The sequence below is a fragment of the Nerophis lumbriciformis genome, linkage group LG03 (assembly GCF_033978685.3).
Source record: "Nerophis lumbriciformis linkage group LG03, RoL_Nlum_v2.1, whole genome shotgun sequence".
Classification (NCBI taxonomy): domain Eukaryota; kingdom Metazoa; phylum Chordata; class Actinopteri; order Syngnathiformes; family Syngnathidae; genus Nerophis; species Nerophis lumbriciformis.
Window position 1 is genome coordinate 41,286,784 of NC_084550.2, and position 23,217 is coordinate 41,310,000.

At 44.5% G+C, this 23,217-nt stretch overlaps 1 protein-coding gene across 1 annotated transcript in view; it reads left to right on the forward strand.

The window, feature by feature from the left end:
• The window catches only part of LOC133577046 (uncharacterized), a 159,226-nt gene that overhangs the window by 117,190 nt on the left and 18,819 nt on the right, over positions 1 to 23,217 (forward strand). Inside the window, exons 2-6 of the mRNA XM_072912904.1 lie at positions 4,166 to 4,449; positions 6,683 to 6,702; positions 19,334 to 19,518; positions 19,586 to 19,779; positions 19,840 to 19,951. Of these exons, the coding sequence (XP_072769005.1) occupies positions 4,166 to 4,449; positions 6,683 to 6,702; positions 19,334 to 19,518; positions 19,586 to 19,779; positions 19,840 to 19,951 (795 nt within the window). The remainder of the gene's footprint in view (positions 1 to 4,165; positions 4,450 to 6,682; positions 6,703 to 19,333; positions 19,519 to 19,585; positions 19,780 to 19,839; positions 19,952 to 23,217) is intronic.

Sequence of the window (23,217 nt, forward strand, 5' to 3'; positions counted from 1 at the left end):
GAGACACAGCAATGTGTATCATCAGGAGACCCAACCATGTGTGTCATCAGGAGACACAGCAATGTATATCATCAGCGTCACTGTGCAATGACGTCTCAGGGATGCATCTATCCATCCATCCATCTTCTTCCGCTTATCCGAGGTCGGGTCGCGGGGGCAGCAGCCTAAGCAGGGAAGCCCAGACTTCCCTCTCCCCAGCCACTTCGTCCAGCTCTTCCTGTGGGACCCCGAGGCGTTCCCAGGCCAGCCGAGAGACATAGTCTTCCCAACGTGTCCTGGGTCTTCCCCGTGGCCTCCTACCGGTCGGACGTGCCCTAAACACCTCCCTAGGGAGGCGTTCGGGTGGCATCCTGACCAGATGCCCGAACCACCTCATCTGGCTCCTCTCGATGTGGAGGAGCAGCGGCTTTACTTTGAGCTCCTCCCGGATGGCAGAGCTTCTCACCCTATCTCTAAGGGAGAGCCCCGCCACCCGGCGGAGGAAACTCATTTCGGCCGCTTGTACCCGTGATCTTGTCCTTTCGGTCATAACCCAAAGCTCATGACCATAGGTGAGGATGGGAACGTAGATCGACCGGTAAATTGAGAGCTTTGCCTTCCGGCTCAGCTCCTTCTTCACCACAACGGATCGATACAGTGTCCGCATTACTGAAGACGCCGCACCGATCCGCCTGTCGATCTCACGATCCACTCTTCCCTCACTCGTGAACAAGACTCCGAGGTACTTGAACTCCTCCACTTGGGGCAAGATCTCCTCCCCAACCCGGAGATGGCACTCCACCCTTTTCTGGGCGAGAACCATGGACTTGGACTTGGAGGTGCTGATTCTCATCCCAGTCGCTTCACACTCAGCTGCGAACCGATCCAGTGAGAGCTGAAGATCCTGGCCAGATGAAGCCATCAGGACCACATCATCTGCAAAAAGCAGAGACCTAATCCTGCAGCCACCAAACCAGATCCCCTCAACGCCTTGACTGCGCCTAGAAATTCTGTCCATAAAAGTTATGAACAGAATCGGTGACAAAGGGCAGCCTTGGCGGAGTCCAACCCTCACTGGAAACGTGTCCGACTTACTACCGGCAATGCGGACCAAGCTCTGGCACTGATCATACAGGGAGCGGACTGCCACAATCAGACAGTCCGATACCCCGTACTCTCTGAGCACTCCCCACAGGACTTCCCGAGGGACACGGTCGAATGCCTTCTCCAAGTCCACAAAACACATGTAGACTGGTTGGGCAAACTCCCATGCACCCTCAAGGACCCTGCGGAGAGTATAGAGCTGGTCCACAGTTCCACGACCTGGACGAAAACCACACTGTTCCTCCTGAATCCGAGGTTCGACTATCCGGCGTAGCCTCCTCTCCAGTACACCTGAATAGACCTTACCGGGAAGGCTGAGGAGTGTGATCCCACGATAGTTAGAACACACCCTCCGGTTCCCCTTCTTAAAGAGAGGAACCACCACCCCGGTCTGCCAATCCAGTGGCACCGCCCCCGATGTCCACGCGATGCTGCAGAGTCTTGTCAACCAAGACAGCCCCACAGCATCCAGAGCCTTAAGGAACTCCGGGCGGATCTCATCTACCCCCGGGGCCTTGCCACCGAGGAGCTTTTTAACTACCTCAGCAACCTCAGCCCCAGAAATAGGAGAACCCACCACAGACCCCCCAGGCACTGCTTCCTCATAGGAAGACGTGTTGGTGGGATTGAGGAGGTCTTCGAAGTATTCCCTCCACCGATCCACAACATCCGCAGTCGAGGTCAGCAGAACACCATCCTCGCCATACACGGTGTTGATAGTGCACTGCTTCCCCTTCCTGAGGCGGCGGATGGTGGTCCAGAATTGCTTCGAAGCCGTCCGGAAGTCGTTTTCCATGGCCTCACCGAACTCCTCCCATGTCCGAGTTTTTGCCTCTGCGACCGCTGAAGCCGCACACCGCTTGGCCTGTCGGTACTTGTCCGCTGCCTCAGGAGTCCTATGAGCCAAAATAACCCGATAGCACTCCTTCTTCAGCTTGACGGCATCCCTCACCGCCGGTGTCCACCAACGGGTTCTAGGATTACCGCCACGACAAGCACCAACTACCTTGCGGCCACAGCTCCAATCAGCCGCCTCGACAATAGAGGCGCGGAACATGGTCCATTCGGACTCAATGTCCAGCACCTCCCTCGTGACATGTTCAAAGTTCTTCCGGAGGTGGGAATTGAAACTCTCTCTGACAGGAGACTCTGCCAGACGTTCCCAGCAAACCCTCACAATGCGTTTGGGCCTGCCAGGTCTGTCCGGCATCCTCCCCCACCATCGCAACCAACTCACCACCAGGTGGTGATCGGTAGAAAGCTCCGCCCCTCTCTTCACCCGAGTGTCCAAAACATGAGGCCGCAAATCCGATGACACAACTACAAAGTTTATCATGGAACTGCGGCCTAGGGTGTCCTGGTGCCAAGTGCACATATGGACACCCTTATGTTTGAACATGGTGTTCGTTATGGACAATCTGTGACGGGCACAAAAGTCCAATAACATAACACCGCTCGGGTTCAGATCCGGGCAGCCATTCTTCCCAATCACGCCTCTCCAGGTTTCACTGTCGCTGCCAACATGAGCATTGAAGTCCCCCAGTAGAACGAGGGAATCACCCGGGGGAGCACTCTCAAGTACTCCCTCGAGTGAATCCAAAAAGGGTGGGTACTCTGAGCTGCGGTTTGGCGCGTAAGCGCAAACCACAGTCAGGACCCGTTCCCCCACCCGAAGGCGGAGGGAAGCTACCCTCTCGTCCACCGGGTTGAACTCCAACGTGCAGGCTCTGAGCCGGGGGGCAACAAGAATTGCCACCCCAGCCCGTCGCCTCTCACTGCCGGCAACGCCAGAGTGGAAGAGAGTCCAGCCCCTCTCGAGAGAACTGGTTCCAGAGCCCTTGCTGTGCGTCGAAGTGAGTCCGACTATATCTAGCCGGAACTTCTCCACCTCGCGCACTAGCTCAGGCTCCTTCCCCCCCAGCGAGGTGACGTTCCACGTCCCAAGAGCTAGCTTCTGTAGCCGAGGATCGGACCGCCAAGTGCCCTGCCCTCGGCTGCCGCCCAGCTCACATCGCACCCGACCTCTATGACCCCTGCTATGGGTGGTGAGCCCATTGGAGGGGGGACCCACGTTGCCTCTTCGGGCTGTGCCCGGCCGGGCCCCATGGGGACAGGCCCGGCCACCAGGCGCTCGCCATCGTGCCCCACCTCCGGGCCTGGCTCCAGAGGGGGGCCCCGGTGACCCGCGTCCGGGCAAGGGAAATCTGGGTTCCTTGCTTGTTTTCTTCATAGAGGTCTTCGAGCTGCTCTTTGTCTGATCCCTCACCTAGGACCAGTTTGTCTTGGGAGACCCTACCAGGGGGCATAAAGCCCCCGGACAACATAGCTCCTAGGATCATTGGGACACGCAAACACCTCTACCACGTTAAGGTGGCAGCTCAGGGATGCAGCAGATTTAAAAGAATGGGACCTGAAATGGATCCTTGGGGAACCTCACGCCTTATTTCATGTGTTCCTGAGAAACATGTGTCTATACTTGCATTAAAACAGAGAACGAGACCAGTTCAAAATTATTAAAAATATTTAATAAAATCTACTCTACTGTATCAAAAAATGTCAGAACCAACACTGTGAGATTGTTATGATCTAAATTCAACCTGATGCTGTTTAAAATCTTTAAAAGTGCTTTAAAAGAACATGTTTTCTTCCATTTTTAGTTGACATTCAAAATGTTGTCAATAATTTAAAAAATATGTTTCTAGATCTTAATCCCCAAATGTAATTTTGAAAATGTGTGTGAAAAATGTTTACATTTTAAAAATGTAATATCATATAATAGAATGAAATAATTATGAACACATTTCTGCTCTGTTTGGTTGACATCAATAATCAAAAATGTGCAAAGTACTAAACAAGATAAACTACGAACATAATCAAACAATCACTTACTGTGCAATGTCTTCTCTCACTGGGATGTTTATATCTTCCCGTTTACATAAGGAATTAACCCTAATCCTCAAGCAGGATTTTTTTTTTATGTGAATAATATATATTATATAATATATACATTTAGGAATGTGTTCACTAAATAATAAGTTGTCATGACAATGCAATGAAAGTCTGTCCCGCTTCTTCCCCACAGTGGATGGCGAGCATGTAGGCTCACTGGGGTCCGAGGGAGAGGACGAGGTGGGTCTCTGGGGCCTGGAGTCCCAGGACTACCAGGAGAGCCTGGGCAAGACCAGCCAGACTCCCAGCGAGGGCACGGAGGAGCCCGACAGCCCCGCCCTCTCCGTGCAGACGCCTGGCCTCAGTCCGGGCAGCGGCGGCAGGAAATTCTGGGCCCAGGTGGAGCAGGAAGTGGAGGCCACAGACGACGGCGGTGGCGTGGCCTCTGGCGGCGACAGGGAGGAGGAGCAGGGATCAGTGAGGATGCACTGTAAGTTGACAATAAATCACTGGAAGTTGACAATAAATCTAACTTGTATGGAGGCCAGGAACCGCACATGTGGGCGCTTGTACGTAAAATAGTGCTGCGTCGCAAACTCTCACACATAAATACCACAGTGGACTTTTTATGAGAAACAAGATTAGTGGTAGGTACAATGGCTCTTGATGCATTTTTGCCTCATTCCTGTAAGAATCCTGCGTGTGACTGAAGCATCAGGGAGTGGGGTTTGGTCATTTACCCAGGACTAGTTACAGTGTGCTCAAACAACCAGCAGGTAGCATCTTTGAACAAATAGTACTGTATCATCTCTTTCTCTTTTGGATTTATTGGGTCGCCTAAACGCCATTCTTCATACATTCTTCACTCACGCTTGAAGTGAGGGATGAGGCGAAAACTAATCCAGATGAACTGTAAGCTTACATATCACAAGGCTGCAGTATTCTCCCCTGCTTTTTCAGATACAACCACTATTTTTTTTAATAGAAAAAATGTTGCGTACAGATGGAAGGAGGCGGCACAAACAGTGAGTGATGTCGTTTGGCTCTAGATTTATTTATATACATACACTATACATACATATATATATATATATATATATATATATAAATAACAAATAATAATATGAATAAACAAGGGAAACGGAGTGTGACGAATCCAAATAGTGTGTGTATGTGAGACTATGTGTGGAGATTAGCTGTAGAGTGTTACCGGAGTGTTGAGCGAGAGGCAAGTCCAAAAGGGGGCAGGGCAGGCTCGTAGATCCGAGAGACAAGCAGGAAGTTGGGGGCGATAGAGAAGCGTCAAAAAGGTCCGTGCCCAGGCGGGAGGTCGAGATCCAAGAGGCAGCCAGAGAACCAGAGGGGAACACAGGGGGAGACGAGACACACAGCTCGTCACGCGGGAACGAAGGGTTGCTGCAAGATACGACAAGGGGGATCAATCAAACACGACGAGGGAGAAACAGAGAGAGAGAGTATATCATAGAGCTAGACAGGTTACTGTACAGGACAGGTAGCTACGTTCTGGCGCGGGATAGCGGGTTGTGCAGGCTTATGAAGCAGGCTTATGAAGGCGGTCCTCTGATCAGCACCAAGTGCGCTGATTGGTGGTTATTGATTGCAGCCGTTTGCTGCAGCAGGATTGACACGCGCCTGGCGTGCGCCTGGCGTGCTCCTGGAAGTGCGCTCTGGAAGTGGGCTCTGGAAGGTGCGCTCATTAGAGCGCACAGATGAGTGTGCATGCTCCTTGACAGTATGGACAGATTACAGATGTCCTATAACTGGAACCACAAGAACACAGAGATCAAAAGTCAAGGGAGGGTGGAGGGGTGAACTGGTGGTGGGTCGTCGGCCGAAGTGTCCCCGAATCCCCCGGGGACGAGTCGGGTGGCAGCGGCGAGTAGAACGCCGCTGCAGCTGGCGAGGCGGACGACCAAGTGAAGAAAAACTAATTTTTACAACATCGCACCATACGTGTAGACTACATCAGTAGAATTACATGCCATTCTGTGACTCACTTGTCGCCAGGCAGAATTCATTGGAATCAGCAATGACAAGAAGTCAGACAAGGAAACTTTATTGCTACACATATGACAATTAAACCACACAAAGGAGTACAACGTCTACGCATTGCCAGAAACATTTTTATGACGATGAATAATAACATGATAATAACATTGCTATTAAAACATCTTATTAACAAAAACAGTAAATTACATTTTATATGTATATATGTATATATATATATATATATATATATATATATATATTTATATATATATATATATATATATATATATATATATATATATATATATATACGTTAGGTCAGGAAAAAACACAGAGCCTATATCATCCCTACAAGCCTGTTTCTCAGGTTTCCCAACCTGGGAAACAGGCTTATAGGGATGATATAGCCTCTGTGTTTTTTCTTGACCTAACGTATATTCCGCTTTTCCCCGGGTATTGAGCACTGTATAACGGATAAACCACAGAAACCTTGACTATATATATATATATATATATATATATATATATATATATATATATATATATATATATATATATATATACAGTGTTTCCCACACATTCATTTATTTGTGGCGGCCCGCCACGAAAGAATTACGTCCGCCACAAATGGATTTTTCGGCTTTTGACTCGCTCGACCGCTCATAAAAGCAATGGGACTGTCTGTGAATGTTGCTTGTAGTTACACCTCCGGTGCAGTAGGTGGCGGTAGCCTACTCTGCATTGTAACTCCACCAATAGCACTTAATTCACCTGGTGGGCCAGAAGAAGAAGAAGAAGAGGGACGGATGGACGGACGGGATCAAAATACTCGCCGGCTACTTTTCATAATGATGGCGCTTCCTACGTTTCTACCTCAAACGTCCAAAAGCTGCTGAAAGCCTTGATCCAGGATGCCATGGGGAAAAAAACTTAAATGGTGCCTTTTGGCGATAGTTAGCAGCTTGGTGGCTCATAGCCGGCTAGCTAACGCTTGCTAGCGTGGTAGCATTGCTTCATTTTTACAGGTGTTATAGGTAGATAGGTTATAGCTGCATCGCTCGCGGCTCGTCATATATTTAACGTTAATCCGCGATTTCACCGAGCGTTTCACTGACGAGCTAACATGTCCAGGTTATAGCCCTGTTGTCAATAAACACACATGGACTGAAGCTAAATAGTCCACTGTCCACTGCAGCATGTGAATGCAATGAAAATAATAAAATCTGAGCCAACCAGCTGTTAAAATGTTGTCCAGGTTAATGTTTTGGCCATTAAAGGCCCTTCATTTCAAGATTTCAACTGTGATCGGGCTTTAAACAGGTGGCTGACCTGTTCAGATGGGTGTAACTGCTACTGGTCAAATAATGTGAAATAACATTTAATTTTACATGTATGCAATGCCATTTAAATGTAATTATAGATAATAATAATAATAATAATAATTACTGGCGCAGTGGGAGAGTGGCCGTGCGCAACCCAAGGGTCCCTGGTTCAATCCCCACCTAGTACCAACCTCGTCATGTCCGTTGTGTCCTGAGCAAGACACTTCACCCTTGCTCCTGATGGGTGCTGGTTAGCGCCTTGCATGGCAGCTCCCTCCATCAGTGTGTGAATGTGTGTGTGAATGGGTAAATGTGGAAGTAGTGTCAAAGCGCTTTGAGTACCTTGAAGGTAGAAAAGCGCTATACAAGTACAACCCATTTATCATTATTTATTTATTTACTGTGTAGTGTTGTAAATAGTCAACTGGAAGAATTTTAGTAAGATATAAGCCATGAGCACTACACAGCCAGAAAAAAACCTAGGCAGGACAAGTAAAAATATTGGGGCAAGTAGATTTGAGAAGTCAGGCAAGTAGAAAAAAACCTTAACGTTGAACCCTGCATGTGTTGAGCTGCTGCCGCTTAAGGTTAGATGGCACTGTACATAGAGCGCTTCTGCTCGTTAGTAATAAATTCTAATGTTGGATGTTCACTCCTTCACACAGATGAGTATAGAAAAATATTTTCAACAGCCGAAAAGGGCTCGACTTGGAGAGGAGGTAGGCCTACAGTCCGAACCACAGGTGCGACCTGTTCAGCAGCAGCAGGAGGAGGAGGAGGAGGTTGACTGACTGTGGCAGGACACCTCTGCCTCTGTTTCACTTCATGTTGCTGGTAAATAATATGGTTGTAGTAGTAGGCTAAAGTTAAATTATTTAGTATTCACTAATTAAAGGGGCAGAGCTTTAAGAGACATTTTAGCTTTTATATTTTATAAGATATATTTTTTGTAAGAACCACAATTAATAAATATATTTCAGTGAATCACTAATTGTTCAAATCTGTATATAAATATGTACATAAAATGTTGTAATTATATTCCAACTCCGCGTTCTTCTTGGTCATCAGCGCTGCCGCCGCCGCCACCCCCTGCCCCCCGACCACACCACCACAAATAGATGCCTGTCCTGTGGGAAACACTGATATATATATATATATATATATATATATATATATATATATATATATATATATATATATATATATATATATATATATATATATATATATACAGTACAGGCCAAAAATTTAGACACACCTTCTCATTCAACGCAATGTTTTCTTTATTTTCATGACTATTTACATTGTAGATTGTCACATCAAAACTATCAATGTGGAGTTATGTACTTAACAACAAATGGTGAAATAACTGAAAACATGTTTTGTATTCTAGTTTCTTCAAAATAGCCACCCTTTGCTCTGATTACTGCTTTGCACACTCTCGGCATTCTCTCCATGCGCTTCAAGCACACCTGTGAAGTGAAAACCATGTCAGGTGACTACCTCTTGAAGTTCATTAAGAAAATAAATCCCCTGAAAAGCAGGGAAACAACGCTAATAGTGATGAGTCACATACAATGTTTGGTGTGTGAATGTTGTGTAATTTCTATATGTGAAACAGAACAGAGCAGTCTCAAAGGAATATAACCAGACAAAACATCCACATTTCGATATCCGGCCCCTGAGCCCTTGGGCTCTTAAACCTGCGGCCCTCTTCATTATGTAGTTGAATATCCCTGATATATATGTACATGTATACATACATATGTATTAGAAATGGCAACAGCAGAAGATGCATATGCATGTGAGAGGATAGAGAAAAAGAAAGAACAATGTCAGACTACAATGGCGGACTCACGCAATTGTTCTGGGGTAAAACCGTACCATATATGGATAATCCGCTGGCGTTACCAATCAAATCAAATCAAATCAACTTTATTTATAGTGGGAAAAACATCACAAATTGGGCAAATTTCAAGTGGTTAGTTTTTTCGATTGTTTTATAAATATCTCCGTCATGCCTCCACGGTTTGGTTTCGGGACTCATGCAGATCCCAAATACACAAAAACAAGTTCCAATAGTTAAGAAAAGTTGGTTCTGCATAAAAGATCCCCTTTAAAAAAGCCATCATTATGTTGTGAGAATCAAGTTCTTGACCGGAAAAAAGTACAATTGTAACCTTTTTTAATTAATCGAGTTTTTGAAGAAAAATGTCGATTAGAAAAAAGCAAAATAGAAAACATCCATATCACATCGAGATAAAAGACAATTGTGAATATTTTAATTCGTCCAGGTCGTTTTTTTTTTGTTTGTTTGGTTTTTTTAGTTGTTTTTTTTAGCAGACTTTATGAGTTCATTGGCAGGATGAAGTTGTGTGTTTTTAAAAATGATAATATTATTAGAATTATTTAAAATGATGAGAATAAAGTAGTATTTTGTCAGTAAAAGTCTTAATATTTTGACTGTAAATATGTCTTTTTCAACAAAATAAGTAATATTTCAACCATTAAATTATTTTAAGCAAAACGTTGTCACGTTATCTTGTAAAAATGACAATTGAGGGTCAAAATGTTGACATAAATTTTGTCCATTACGACTTTTATTTTTGTCAATTGAGAGTTTTTTTCAGTTTGCTCAAAATATGACCATGACCATTTTTTCCCCTGCAATCTGTGTTTTCTATAATTGGGACTTTGTCCTCAACAGTCTTTATCTTAACTGTGCTGCACATTTTCTCTCATAATATTTAGACATTTTTTGTAAATTGCTACTTCATTTGTTAAATGCTGCAGCGCTCGAATTTTACCGCGGCATTTGCCTCGACCGCCCTCGTCATTTGCCGTAATGCCCCAAAAATTTCCCAACATTTGCGGCAAGAACATGCCGTGACCGCCATTGACTTTTTACTTGTTAATTTAGTACAAAAGATGTAACAGTAAACGGTATAATGATATTTTGCGATAATTCCCGACGGTTACTAATACCGTTTAATTTTTTAAGGACCGAAAAAACGTCATTTATTAATGGTAATTTCGGCAACACAAAGTCAGGCGCATGTGCACTAGCGGTGTTCGGCTTGATAATCATGGCGGAGATTTCTCGGAGTAAACGAAGCCAAGCGCTTGGTTTAACGTCATTTTCCCTCGCTTCCTGCCGTGCGTATAAGAGCTCAATGCTGTGTTTAGATGGAGACAGGTGTGGACAATATTGGAGACACTTGTCCCCACACTAAAAGTAAACAGCGAAGGAGAAAACTATTTGATGTTTTGCAGCAGGCGATGTGTCGTGAACGTTGTCACAACTTCTTTATAAAGTCTTTACTTTGTTTACTGGGATGTTCACTCCTCCTTTATTTAACTGCAAACTGTATCAGTGTTCCAATAACATCAATACTGGCTAAAATGTTTTGTCATCTCATCGAATTGAACGCAGGCTGTGAAGATTGTTTATTCGATGTGAGAGGGATCACTGCGGGGTCTATTTTTGTTGTTGGCCAAACTGTTTTACTGAACCACTAGGGAGGCGTTGGAGAAGAACAAAGCTTGTTTATTAGACTTCATCTTCATTAGCCAAACTTATTTGTGTTTTATTTTGATATCAAAAAGTAAACATGTTTTTTTTTACATTCATTGTGTTTTTTTCATGTCACTTCAAAAATCATTCATGTGACACATCATTTTGTTAATGTGTTATTGTGTATAGTTAATTACTATACAACATATTTCTGCTCAAACTCATAATGTATCTGTCCCGATACATCATCTACATGATGTACATAATTAAAAAAAACAAAACACTCTCTATCAAAATGCAAAAATAGAGATAAAGGCATCATGTAATGACAAAAAGTTGACAAGTTGATGTTATTAAAGAATAAAAAAACCTAATATTTGTCTATAAATATACGGATAACGTTTATCTATAGTCTTTTTATTAGACATTACAAATGACATGATGGTATTACGTTCACACCCCAACACTGCTTTACCTAACAATCACTAATCAGGATTTCAATATTGATAACAATAATCTTGGCCCTGCGATGAGGTAGCGACTTGTCCAGGGTGTACCCCGCCTTCCGCCCGATTGAAGCTGAGGTAGGCTCCAGCGCCCCCCGCGACCCCAAAGGGAATAAGCGGTAGAAAATGGATGGATGGATGGATAGATGGATGGATAACAATAATCTTAATTGTTACTTTGGCCATAATTGGCAGCCCTAGATCTCATACATGAACACTATTATCCATCCATCTATTTTCTACCGCTTGTCCCGTTCAGGGGCGTGGGGGGTGCTGAATATATATATATCCATCCATCCATCTTCTTCCGCTTATCCGAGGTCGGGTCGCGGGGGCAGCAGCCTAAGCAGGGAAGCCCAGACTTTCCTCTCCCCAGCCACTTCGTCCAGCTCCTCCCGGGGGATCCCGAGGCGTTCCCAGGCCAGCCGGGAGACATAGTCTTCCCAACGTGTCCTGGGTCTTCCCCGTGGCCTCCTACCGGTTTGACCTGCCCTAAACACCTCCCTAGGGAGGCGCTTGGGTGGCATCCTGACCAGATGCCCGAACCACCTCATCTGGCTCCTCTCGATGTGGAGGAGCAGCGGCTCTACTTTGAGCTCCCCCCGGATGACAGAGCTTCTCACCCTATCTCTAAGGGAGAGCCCCGCCACCCGGCGGAGGAAACTCATTTCGGCCGCTTGTACCCGTGATCTTGTCCTTTCGGTCATAACCCAAAGCTCATGACCATAGGTGAGGATGGGAACGTAGATCGGCTGGTAAATTGAGAGCTTTGGCTTCCGGCTCAGCTCCTTCTTCACCACAACGGATCGATACAGCGTCCGCATTACTGAAGATGCCGCACCGATCCGCCTGTCGATCTCACGATCCACTCTTCCCCCACTCGTGAACAAGACTCCTAGGTACTTGAACTCCTCCACTTGGGGCAGGGTCTCCTCCCCAACCCGGAGATGGCACTCCACCCTTTTCCGGGCGAGAACCATGGACTCGGACTTGGAGGTGCTGATTCTCATCCCAGTCACTTCACACTCGGCTGCGAACCGATCCAGCGAGAGCTGAAGATCCTGGCCAGATGAAGCCATCAGGACCACATCATCCGCAAAAAGCAGAGACCTAATCCTGCAGCCACCAAACCGGATCCCCTCAACGCCTTGACTGCGCCTAGAAATTCTGTCCATAAAAGTTATGAACAGAATCGGTGACAAAGGGCAGCCTTGGCGGAGTCCAACCCTCACTGGAAACGTGAGGGTTGGACCTACTGCCGGCAATGCGGACCAAGCTCTGACACTGATCGTACAGGGAGCGGACAGCCACAATCAGACAGTCCGATACCCCGTACTCTCTGAGCACTCCCCACAGGACCTCCCAAGGGACACGGTCAAATGCCTTCTCCAAGTCCACAAAGCACATGTAGACTGGTTGGGCAAACTCCCATGCACCCTCAAGGACCCTGCCGAGAGTATAGAGCTGGTCCACAGTTCCACGACCAGGACGAAAACCACACTGTTCCTCTTGAATCCGAGGTTCGACTATCCGGCGTAGCCTCCTCTCCAGTACACCTGAATAAACCTGACCGGTAAGGCTGAGGAGTGTGATCCCACGATAGTTGGAACACACCCTCCGGTTCCCCTTCTTAAAGAGAGGAACCACCACCCCGGTCTGCCAATCCAGAGGTACTTCCCCCGATGTCCACGCGATACTGCAGAGTCTTGTCAACCAAGACAGCCCCACAGCATCCAGAGCCTTAAGGAACTCCGGGCGGATCTCATCCACCCCCGGGGCCTTACCACCGTGTGCAACGCCAGTGTGGAAGAGAGTCCAACCCCTCTCGAGAGAACTGGTTCCAGAGCCCTTGCTGTGCGTCGAGGTGAGTCCAACTATATCTAGCCGGTACTTCTCTACCTCGCGCACTAGCTCAGGCTCCTTCCCCCCCAGCGAGGTGACGTTCCACGTCCCAAGAGCTAGCTTATGTAGCCGAGGATCGGACCGCCAAGTGCCCTGCCTTCGGCTGCCGCCCAGCTCACAATGCACCCGACCTCTATGGCCCCTCCCATGAGTAGTGAGCCCATTGGAGGAGTGACCCACGTTGCCTCTTCGGGCTGCGCCCGGCCGGGCCCCATGAGGGCTAATATATATATATTAGGGGTGTAACAGTACTTAATTGAACCGTTTCGGTACGGGGGTTCCGGTTCGGTTCGGAGGTGTACCAAACGAGTCTCCACATGAACATATTAAGTAGCCGCCTAAGCTAAAGTCTTAACAAGCTGCTCCGCTTCCTTCTGCCTCTGTCTCCTACACAGCACCCAGCATTGTACCACCCACACAACCATCTGATTGGTTACAACCTTAGCGGTAACAGCCAATCAGCAGTGCGTATTCAGAGCGATAACAGCCAATCAGCAGTGCGTATTCAGAGCGCATGTCGTCAGTGCTTCTGCGGTGGGGTTAGCAGATAGGTGTTTAGCAGGTAAGCATCAGGCTGCGGACTCTCCCCAAATTATAATAAAGACCTCCCAAATATTATTTCCAGTAACATCACTATGAGCCCGTTGACGTTCTAGGAACAAACTGCAGCTCAGCTCGCTTGCAGTTCTGGCTTGAGGTGAAGGCTAATTAGCTTTTAGCGTAACGTTAGCTCATTTTGCGGTGTGTGTGTGTGTGTGTGTGTGTGTGTGTGTGTGTGTGTGTGTGTGTGTGTGTGTGTGTGTGTAATCATTAGTAATGGAGCAGCCCAGTTTTGAATGGCAGGGTCCCTGCTATCACATGTTAATAAAAATATAACATTTACATAATAAAAATCAACTACAGGCTTCCCAAATGCTGTAATAAATTAAGCATGATGAGTCATTTTATTTAATCTGAGCAACAACTTGGGGCAGTTTAATGTTGATTAACGTGGGCAGAATTATTATAGTGTTCCCAATGTTAAAAGGATAAAGCCATTGTTTACAAATTTGGTAAATAAATAACCAAAAAATGTATATTTTGTTGTTTTCTTACTGTACCAAAAATGAACCGAACCGTGACCTCTAAACCGAGGTACGTACCGAACCAAACTTTTTTGTGTACCGTTACACCCCTAATATATATATACGCATATATATATATAATCTCTTGCTTCGAAAGAAAATAACGCTTGCCTTGGTGCCCTTCTAACTTGCCTTGGTGCCCTAAGATATGAGCCCTCCTTTAAGGCAACACTTGCCTTGACCTTAAAGAGTTCAAATTTGAGGCCTGATGCTGACTAATACTCCTCTGTATTAAGTATAAAGGGCTGTAGAGGAGACAGTGCCATCGAGCGGTGTGTTTGGCAGTGGTTGCTGTGCTGCATGTGAACGAGCAGGACAAAGTCCCACAGCCCTGTCACTATATTTGCACGCATCAAAGAGGTGACGCTGCGAGGCCTTTCCCTTCTCTCATGGCGCCCAGATGAAAGCGTCACGCAGGCCGCCGACTTAACAGCCACTTAGCCCGGCCGCTCGTGTGATTTTGGCTGTGCCCAGCGAAGAAAGGCAAAGCGGAGTTTTTACAACGCTCCACCGCACAAACTCGTCCCCCGGCCACATAAAAAAACGCAGTTTCAAATTTGCCAACATCTGCAAACATTTGAAAAATCCTCCTCAAAGTGGCTGAAAGCGAAGCTGGAGGTGAAGATAGGAGGCGCCGTTGCTCCAACGGCTGTGGTTTTGTCCTCAGTCTGCATGTCACCGCTCCCAAGGACTTCAACATGCATCTGTCTGACTTTCTAAACGTCATTAAACATGTCACACGCTCTCTCTTCTACGATTTTTTTATTTTTTTCTCTAAAACTTTATTGACACATATTATTTCCAGGCCTTTGTGGGCCACATAAAATGATGTGGCGGGCCAGATCTGGCCCCCGGGCCTTGAGTTTGACACCACTGATCCAGTATGATGCCCCACACCATGGAAACAGCAACAACTCAGAAACATAGGGCAAAACACACAATTAAAAAAATGGACAGAACGCGTAAAGATCTGCATCCCAACTGTCATACAGTCGTCAAAGTCAAAATAAGAAAAATTTAAAAATCTGTCAAAATCAGGTCAAACCGTCACCATAAGGGAATCTGTATTAACTATAAGGGGCATTCTTGACTGCCATACAAGTGCAAAAATGGGTTAATAATAGAGATGTCCGATAATGGCTTTTTTGCCGATATCCGATATTCCGATATTGTCCACTCTTAATTACCGATTCCGATATCAACCGATACTGATATATACAGTCGTGGAATTAACACATTATTATGCCTAATTTTGTTGTGATGCCCCGCTGGATGCATTAAACAATGTAACAAGGTTTTCCTAAATAAATCAACTCAAGTTATGGAAAAAAGTACCAACATGGCACTGCCATATTTATTATTGAAGTCACAAAGTGCATTCTTTTTTCTAAAATGCCTCAAAACTTGGAATTTTGGACATGCTCTCCCTGAGAGAGCATGAGGAGGTTGAGGTGGGCGGGGTTGGGGAGGGGGGGGGGGGGGGTTCAGGGTAGGGGGTAGCGGGGGGTGTATATTGTAGCATCCCGGAAGAGTTAGTGCTGCAAGGGGTTCTGGGTATTTGTTCTCTTGTGTTTATGTTATGTTACGGTGCGGATGTTCTCCCGAAATGTGTTTGTCATTCTTGTTTGGTGTGGGTTCACAGTGTGGCGCATATTTGTAACAGTGTTAAAGTTGTTTATACGGCCACCCTCAGTGTGACCTGTATGGCTGTTGACCAAGTATGCTTGCATTCACTCGTGTGTGTGAAAAGCCGTAGATATTATGTGACTGGGCCGGCACGCAAAGGCAATGCCTTTAAGGTTTATTGCCGCTCTGTACTTCTCCCTACGTCCGTGTACACAACAGCGTTTTAAAAAGTCATAAATTTAACTTTTTGAAACCGATACCGATAATTTCCGATATTACATTTTAATGCATTTATCGCCCGATAATATCGGCAGTCCGATATTATCGGACATCCTTAGTTAATAAGATGCAAAAACTCGAACATAAAGGGAACTGCACTTTTTTGGAATTTTCTCGTTCACAATCCTTATAAACAATAAAACATTAACGATAAAACAATGACATTTATTATTAAAGGGGAACTGCACTTTTCAGGGGAATGTTGCCTATCATTTACAAACCTTATCTAAGACAAGAACACGTGTTTTTGTTTTGGTTTCTAATTCATAAAATGTATAGTATAATGTTGGTAACAATTGGATTACATAAAGCCCTAAAAACTAATTCTTCATGGCATGACCTTAGTATTAAATTAATATTACAATATTGCTATTATAAGCGCTAACTAGGGATGTCTGATAATGGCTTTTTGCCGATATCCGATATTCCGATATTGTCCAACTCTTTAATTACCGATACCGATATCAACCGATACCGACATGAACCGATATATGGAGTCGTGGAATCAACACATTATTATGTCTAATTTGGACAACCAGGTATAGTGAAGATAAGGTACTTTTAAAAAATAATAATAAAATAAGATAGATAAATTAAAAACATTTTCTTGAATAAAAAAGAAAGTAAGACAATATAAAAACAGTTACACACAAACTAGTAATTAATGAAAATGAGTAAAATTAACTGTTAAAGGTTAATACTATTAGTGGACCAGCAGCACGCACAATCATGTGTGCTTACGGACTGTATCCCTTGCAGACTGTATTGATATATTGATATGTGATGTAGGAACCAGAATATTAATTACAGAAAGAAGTGTGTATCTTGTGTTTTTTATGTTGATTTAATGATTTACAAAAAAAAAAAAACCCAAAAAAACGATACCGATGATAAAAAAAAACGATACCGATAATTTCCGATATTACATTGTAACGCATTTATCGACCGATATTATCAGACATCTCTAGTGCTAACGCAAACAAACAGTTTATAGTGGCGCAGTGATCACAGAGATCTAACTACCTTATGCTTTTATATTGACATATTGAGCCGGTGAGCTGCTGCATCGCCTCTGAGTTTGTAAAAGTTAATTCTAGATTATTAGATTAGTAGAAGGATGTAACTTTGACGTTCAGTTTAGACCCGAAGATGGCCAGAGAGACACGTTTTTTTAACCTGCTTGAGGATTAGGTTCATTCTTCATGTAAGATATAATCATCCCATCAGTCGGCATCTCAGTGAGAGCAGACATTGTACAGTAAGTGATTGTTAAATTATGTTCGTAGTTTGTTCATCTTGTTTAGTACTTTGCAAAACTGCTACATGATGCTCAGTGTTTCACTAAAGCTGTATCTATTTAGCACACGGCTTCTAAAACTTGTCGATCATCCTCCTTATATTCAGGCTCAAAAATATAAGGTTCTGGATCATTTTTGTCCCAAAGTAGTCTTTGTTGACTCTCGAGAAGTCTACAATGAGCAGTAGTGTTGCAGTTGTTGAAGGGGAAAAGCGAACATTGTGATGCGTCTGTGAAACAAATGCTTAAAATGAGCAAAATATGTAAATATTATATGATATTATTATTTTGTTTGTTACTACATTACATATACCCTTGATGGAGGGTTCTGGATGTTTTGTAGAGTGTTTTATAGGCGGAATAGAGCAAATCCCACGAGCTCCATTGTTAGCTGACTTTTGCTCGCGTTTATTTACAAACCCCGTTTCCATATGAGTTGGGAAATTGTGTTGGATGTAAATATAAACGGAATACAATGATTTGCAAATCCTTTTCAACCCATATTCAAAGACATGGGTACAAAGACAACATATTTGATGTTCAAACTGATAAACTTTTTTTTTTTTTTGCAAATAATCATTAACTTTAGAATTTGATGCCAGCAACACGTGACAAAGAAGTTGTGAAAGGTGGCAATAAATACTGATAAAGTTGAGGAATGCTCATCAAACACTTATTTGTAACATCCCACAGGTGTGCAGGCTAATTGGGAACAGGTGGGTGCCATGATTGGGTATAAAAACAGCTTCTCAAAAAATGCTCAGCCTTTCACAGAAAGGATGTGGCGAGGTACACCCCTTTGTCCACAACTGCGTGAGCAAATAGTCAAACAGTTTAAGAACAACGTTTCTCAAAGTGCAATTGCAAGAAATTTAGGGATTTCAACATCTACGGTCCATAATATCATCAAAAGGTTCAGAGAATCTGGAGAAATCACTCCACGTAAGCGGCATGGCCGGAAACCAACATTGAATGAACGTGACCTTCGATTCCTCAGACGGCACTGTATCAAAAACCGACATCAATCTCTAAAGGATATCACCACATGGGCTCAGGAACACTTCAGAAAACCACTGACACTAAATACAGTTTGTTGCTACATCTGTAAGTGCAAGTTAAAGCTCTACTATGCAAAGCGAAAGCCATTTATCAACAACATCCAGAAACGCCGCCGGCTTCTCTGGGCCCGAGATCATCTAAGATGGCATGTGTGATGTATCATGTTGTATGCATGCATGTGTGATGCATCATGTTGTATGCATGCATGTGTGATGCATCATGTTGTATGCATGCATGTGTGTTGCATCATGTTGTATTCATGCATGTGTGATGCATCATGTTGTATTCATGCATGTGTGATGCATCATGTTGTATGCATGCATGTGTGATACGTCATGTTGTATTCATGCATGTGTGATGCGTCATGTTGTATTCATGCATGTGTGATGCATCATGTTGTATGCATGCATGTGTGATGCATCATGTTGTATGCATGCATGTGTGATGCATCATGTTGTATGCATGCATGTGCGATGTATCATGTTGTATGCATGCATGTGTGATGTATCATGTTGTATGCATGCATGTTCCAAATAAACTCAAACTCAAACTTAAAGCATAACAAAAAACCGGTGTCTAAAAATCCTGGTAAATTGAGGTACTTTATTATTACTTCATTATTCCACTAACATTAAAGCTTAAATCCAAGTATTGGAATTGTATGACTCAGCACTTTTTGTCATTGGGACTTTGCTTTTGTATTTGAACGCTTTAGATCCAAGTTCAGACTCCCGAGTGGACTTCGAGGACTTCACTCACTTTGACTTCCTGGCCAAACTGAGCAAGACCTCCGCCTCAGCCGGTCTCCCGGACCACCTCAGCCACAACGGGGCGTCCAGCGTGCACGAGGAGCTGCCGCCCGCCATGTGGTCCCCGGGCGCTCGTCATCGCTCGCCCGAGGGGGCAGGTACACCGCCATTTATTTTTTTTTGTCCTTCAAAAATGTCCCCTTTTGATGCATTGTCGTTGTCCAGATGGCAGAAGGAGGCAGCAGGCCTGTCCGTTCTGCCACAGGACGTACCAGCACGGCCCTTCTCTGAGGGACCACATCAAACACTGTCAAGAGAGGGACCGGGCCCACATGGTGTGTCCGTTCTGTGGGTACACTGCCCCCTACAGAGCGCAACTGGAGCAGCACCTGGCACTTCACCACCAGGTGCAGGACAAGGTGGGTGACACACAAAAGAATATATTTTCAAATTGATGGATTGTATTGATCACCTTGTAGAGCGCCATCACCTTGGAACAGGCCATGGAGAGCAGGAAATTCAAATGTGTGCAATGTGGGAAAGCCTTCAAGTACAAACATCACCTGAAAGAACACCTGCGCATACACAGTGGTGAGGCTAAGCACTCAATCATGTGGTAGGACCACTCATATTTGTGCTCATTCATGGTGTCTAGAAGGAGTCGAGTCAAAGAAAGAAGTCCAAATAATACCAGAATAACCTTTGACAGTTGTGAGGGAAAAAAAAACATTTACAAGTATAAAGTCATTGTCAAGTATTCTGATGAGAAAAAAAGTTACAAAACCCAAAAGTGGTGAAGTTGGCACGTTGGGTAAATGGTAAATAAAAACAGAATGCATCTATCCATCCATCCATTTTGTCCCTTGACAAACGGTAGAAATATATATATATATATATATATATAACAATGCTAGTCAAATATATATATATATATATATATATATATATATATATATATATATATATATGTCTTAATAAGGTTATCCAAAAAATTGTGCTCGATACCGTAGTAGAGCGCAATATATGTATGTGTGGGAAAAAAATCACAAGACTATTTCATCTCTACAGGCCTGTTTCATGAGGGGGGGTTCCCTCAATCATCAGGAGATTTTAATGGGAGCATTCACATACCATGGTTTATATAGGGCACAGAGTGGGTGGGTACAGGCTGGCGTAGGGGCGTGGTGATTGGCTCATGTGTTACCTAGGAGGTGTTTCCGTCTGTGGCGGCATGCTGTTACAATTTCGCTGCGCTTGTTGAGGGATGACAGGTCTGGACGGTAAATAATAAACAGTTTCTCTTTCAAGCATAGGTTGCATCTTTTATTACCACTATTGTAAGGTGTGCTGGATGCAAGAATTTGCCATGTTATTGAATATTCAACATTATTGTCTTTGAGGTCCCAAATGTGTTTGCTGAGTTCTGTGGTATTCCGCAGGTTTTGGTTCCTGAAAGAAGCCTTGTGATTGTTCCATCTGGTTTTGAACTCCCCCTCGGTTAATCCTACATATGTGTCGGATGTGTTAATGTCCTTGCGTGTTACCTTAGATTGGTAGACAACTGATGTTTGTAAGCACCCTCCGTTGAGAGGGCAATCAGGTTTCTTTCGACAGTTGCAGTCTTTGTTGGTTTTGGAGTCGCTCTGTCTGGGGGCCGACGGCTCATTTGCAATTGTTTTGTTGTGGTTTGAGATAATTTGTCGTATATTGTTCATACAGCTGTAGCTCAATTTAATGTTGTTCTTGTTGAATACTTTTCTTAGGGTGTTGTCTTTGGGAAAGTGTTTGTCAATCAGATTGAGGAATTTGTGTCCAATGTTAGTTGAGACGTTTTTGCTGTATGGGGGGTTGTACCAGATGATGTCGTTTCGTTTTCTGTTCTTTTTTGGCTGGTTTCCTGGCGTGGGTTCATAGGTGAGGGTGAAATTGTATCCGCTTTCATCAAGGGCTTTTTGGTACGGGGGGGTTGCTTGGTCAAATTCAGCTTCGCTAGATGACAGCATCGATAGCCTTTTATTAATTCCGGTAGGTATTCTTTTCGTGGTGGTGGGTGGGTGGTTGCTGTCATGGTGCACGTATTGGAGTGTTGTGTTGGGTTTCGTGAATGGTTGGTAGCTGTTATTTCTCAGGTTGAAAGTGACGTCAAGGAAGTTGACGGTTTGCTTGTTGGCTTCAATCGTGATCCGTAGGCCGTTCTCTTTGAAAATTTGGCATATGTGCTTCTTGGTATTCTCGCTGCTCCTTGGCGAGGCGCGACACACTGCCAGTCCGTCATCACGGTAAATACCAAGGTTCAGATTGAGGCTAGCGAGCTGGGAGAGGAGGAAACTCCCAACGAGTTCACACGTTTCTGCTCCGTCAAAACTTCCCATAGTGACGTCAAATGTTGCATTGTTCTTTTTTTGCCATGGTGTACTGTTGTGGATGAGAATGGAGTTTTTTGCGTGGATGATGATGTTTCTTTCGTTGCCTGTGATTGAGTCGTAGTCTGAGGCGAAGTATAGTGCTTGAGTCAGTAGGTCTTGCGTGATGGAAGGGTAAAATTCTTCGATATCAAAGGAGATAAAGTTGTGCTGTTGTTTGTCTTGGATGTTGTTGAACCATTTGATTACTGCTGCTGTATGTCTCCATTGATTGAGTGGTGTTTTGTCCTTGATTTTTGTGTTGACTCTGTCCAGGATTATTTTGCTGATTTTTCCTATTTCAGATTTAGTTGGGTTTATTAGTCGGCATGTTGGGTTATTTGCGAAGTTGGGTTTGTGGTCCTTCAATGTGATGAAGGCTTCCTTGTTGGCTGTGGCGTCCACCCTGTCCTCAATGTCCAGTTCAGCCGCGATCCTTTTATTTTCCAGGTGGATGTTCTGTAAGGTGTTGGGTTGTGCTTTTTTGTATGATTTGGTGATGCTTCTGTCCAGTAAGGTGTGATGTTCTGGTATGTCCATTCTGTAGAAGTTTGTGGTTTTATCGGCAGCTATGATGAGGTTGTTTACTTTCTTGATGCGCTCCTTGTCATTTTTCAGCTTGGTGAGGAGTGGGTTGCGGATTGGCTTGAATTTGACTGATTGTATCATTTTGAGCATGTCGTTCTCAAAATCCTTTAGTTCCTCAACTGTGGGTGGGTTCTGGGTAGATTTGAATCCGTAAGTTTTCTTTTGCGTTCCTTTTGTTTCAGGGTGGAGGAAAAAATGTGCTTTCCACCGCATCCTTCTTAGGAAGTGTTCCGTCTTTTCTATGAGCCTTAGCTTGTAGTCATTCTGCGCGGGTATGGGAATGTTCTTCGTGGAGTAGTCGATGTTGAATTTTTCCATTTCTGATCGTCGTACAGTGCTCAACAAATGTCAATTTGGAGCGGAGTATATGTCTTAATAAGGTTATCCAAAATATAGTGCTCGATACCTTGGTATTTACCGTGATGACGGACTGGCAGTGTGTCGCGCCTCGCCAAGGAGCAGCGAGAATACCAAGAAGCGCATATGCCAAATTTTCAAAGAGAACGGCCTACGGATCACGATTGAAGCCAACAAGCAAACCGTCAACTTCCTTGACGTCACTTTCAACCTGAGAAATAACAGCTACCAACCATTCACGAAACCCAACACAACACTCCAATACGTGCACCATGACAGCAACCACCCACCCACCACCACGAAAAGAATACCTACCGGAATTAATAAAAGGCTATCGATGCTGTCATCTAGCAAAGCTGAATTTGACCAAGCAACCCCCACGTACCAAAAAGCCCTTGATGAAAGCGGATACAATTTCACCCTCACCTATGAACCCACGCCAGGAAACCAGCCAAAAAAGAACAGAAAACGAAACGACATCATCTGGTACAACCCCCCATACAGCAAAAA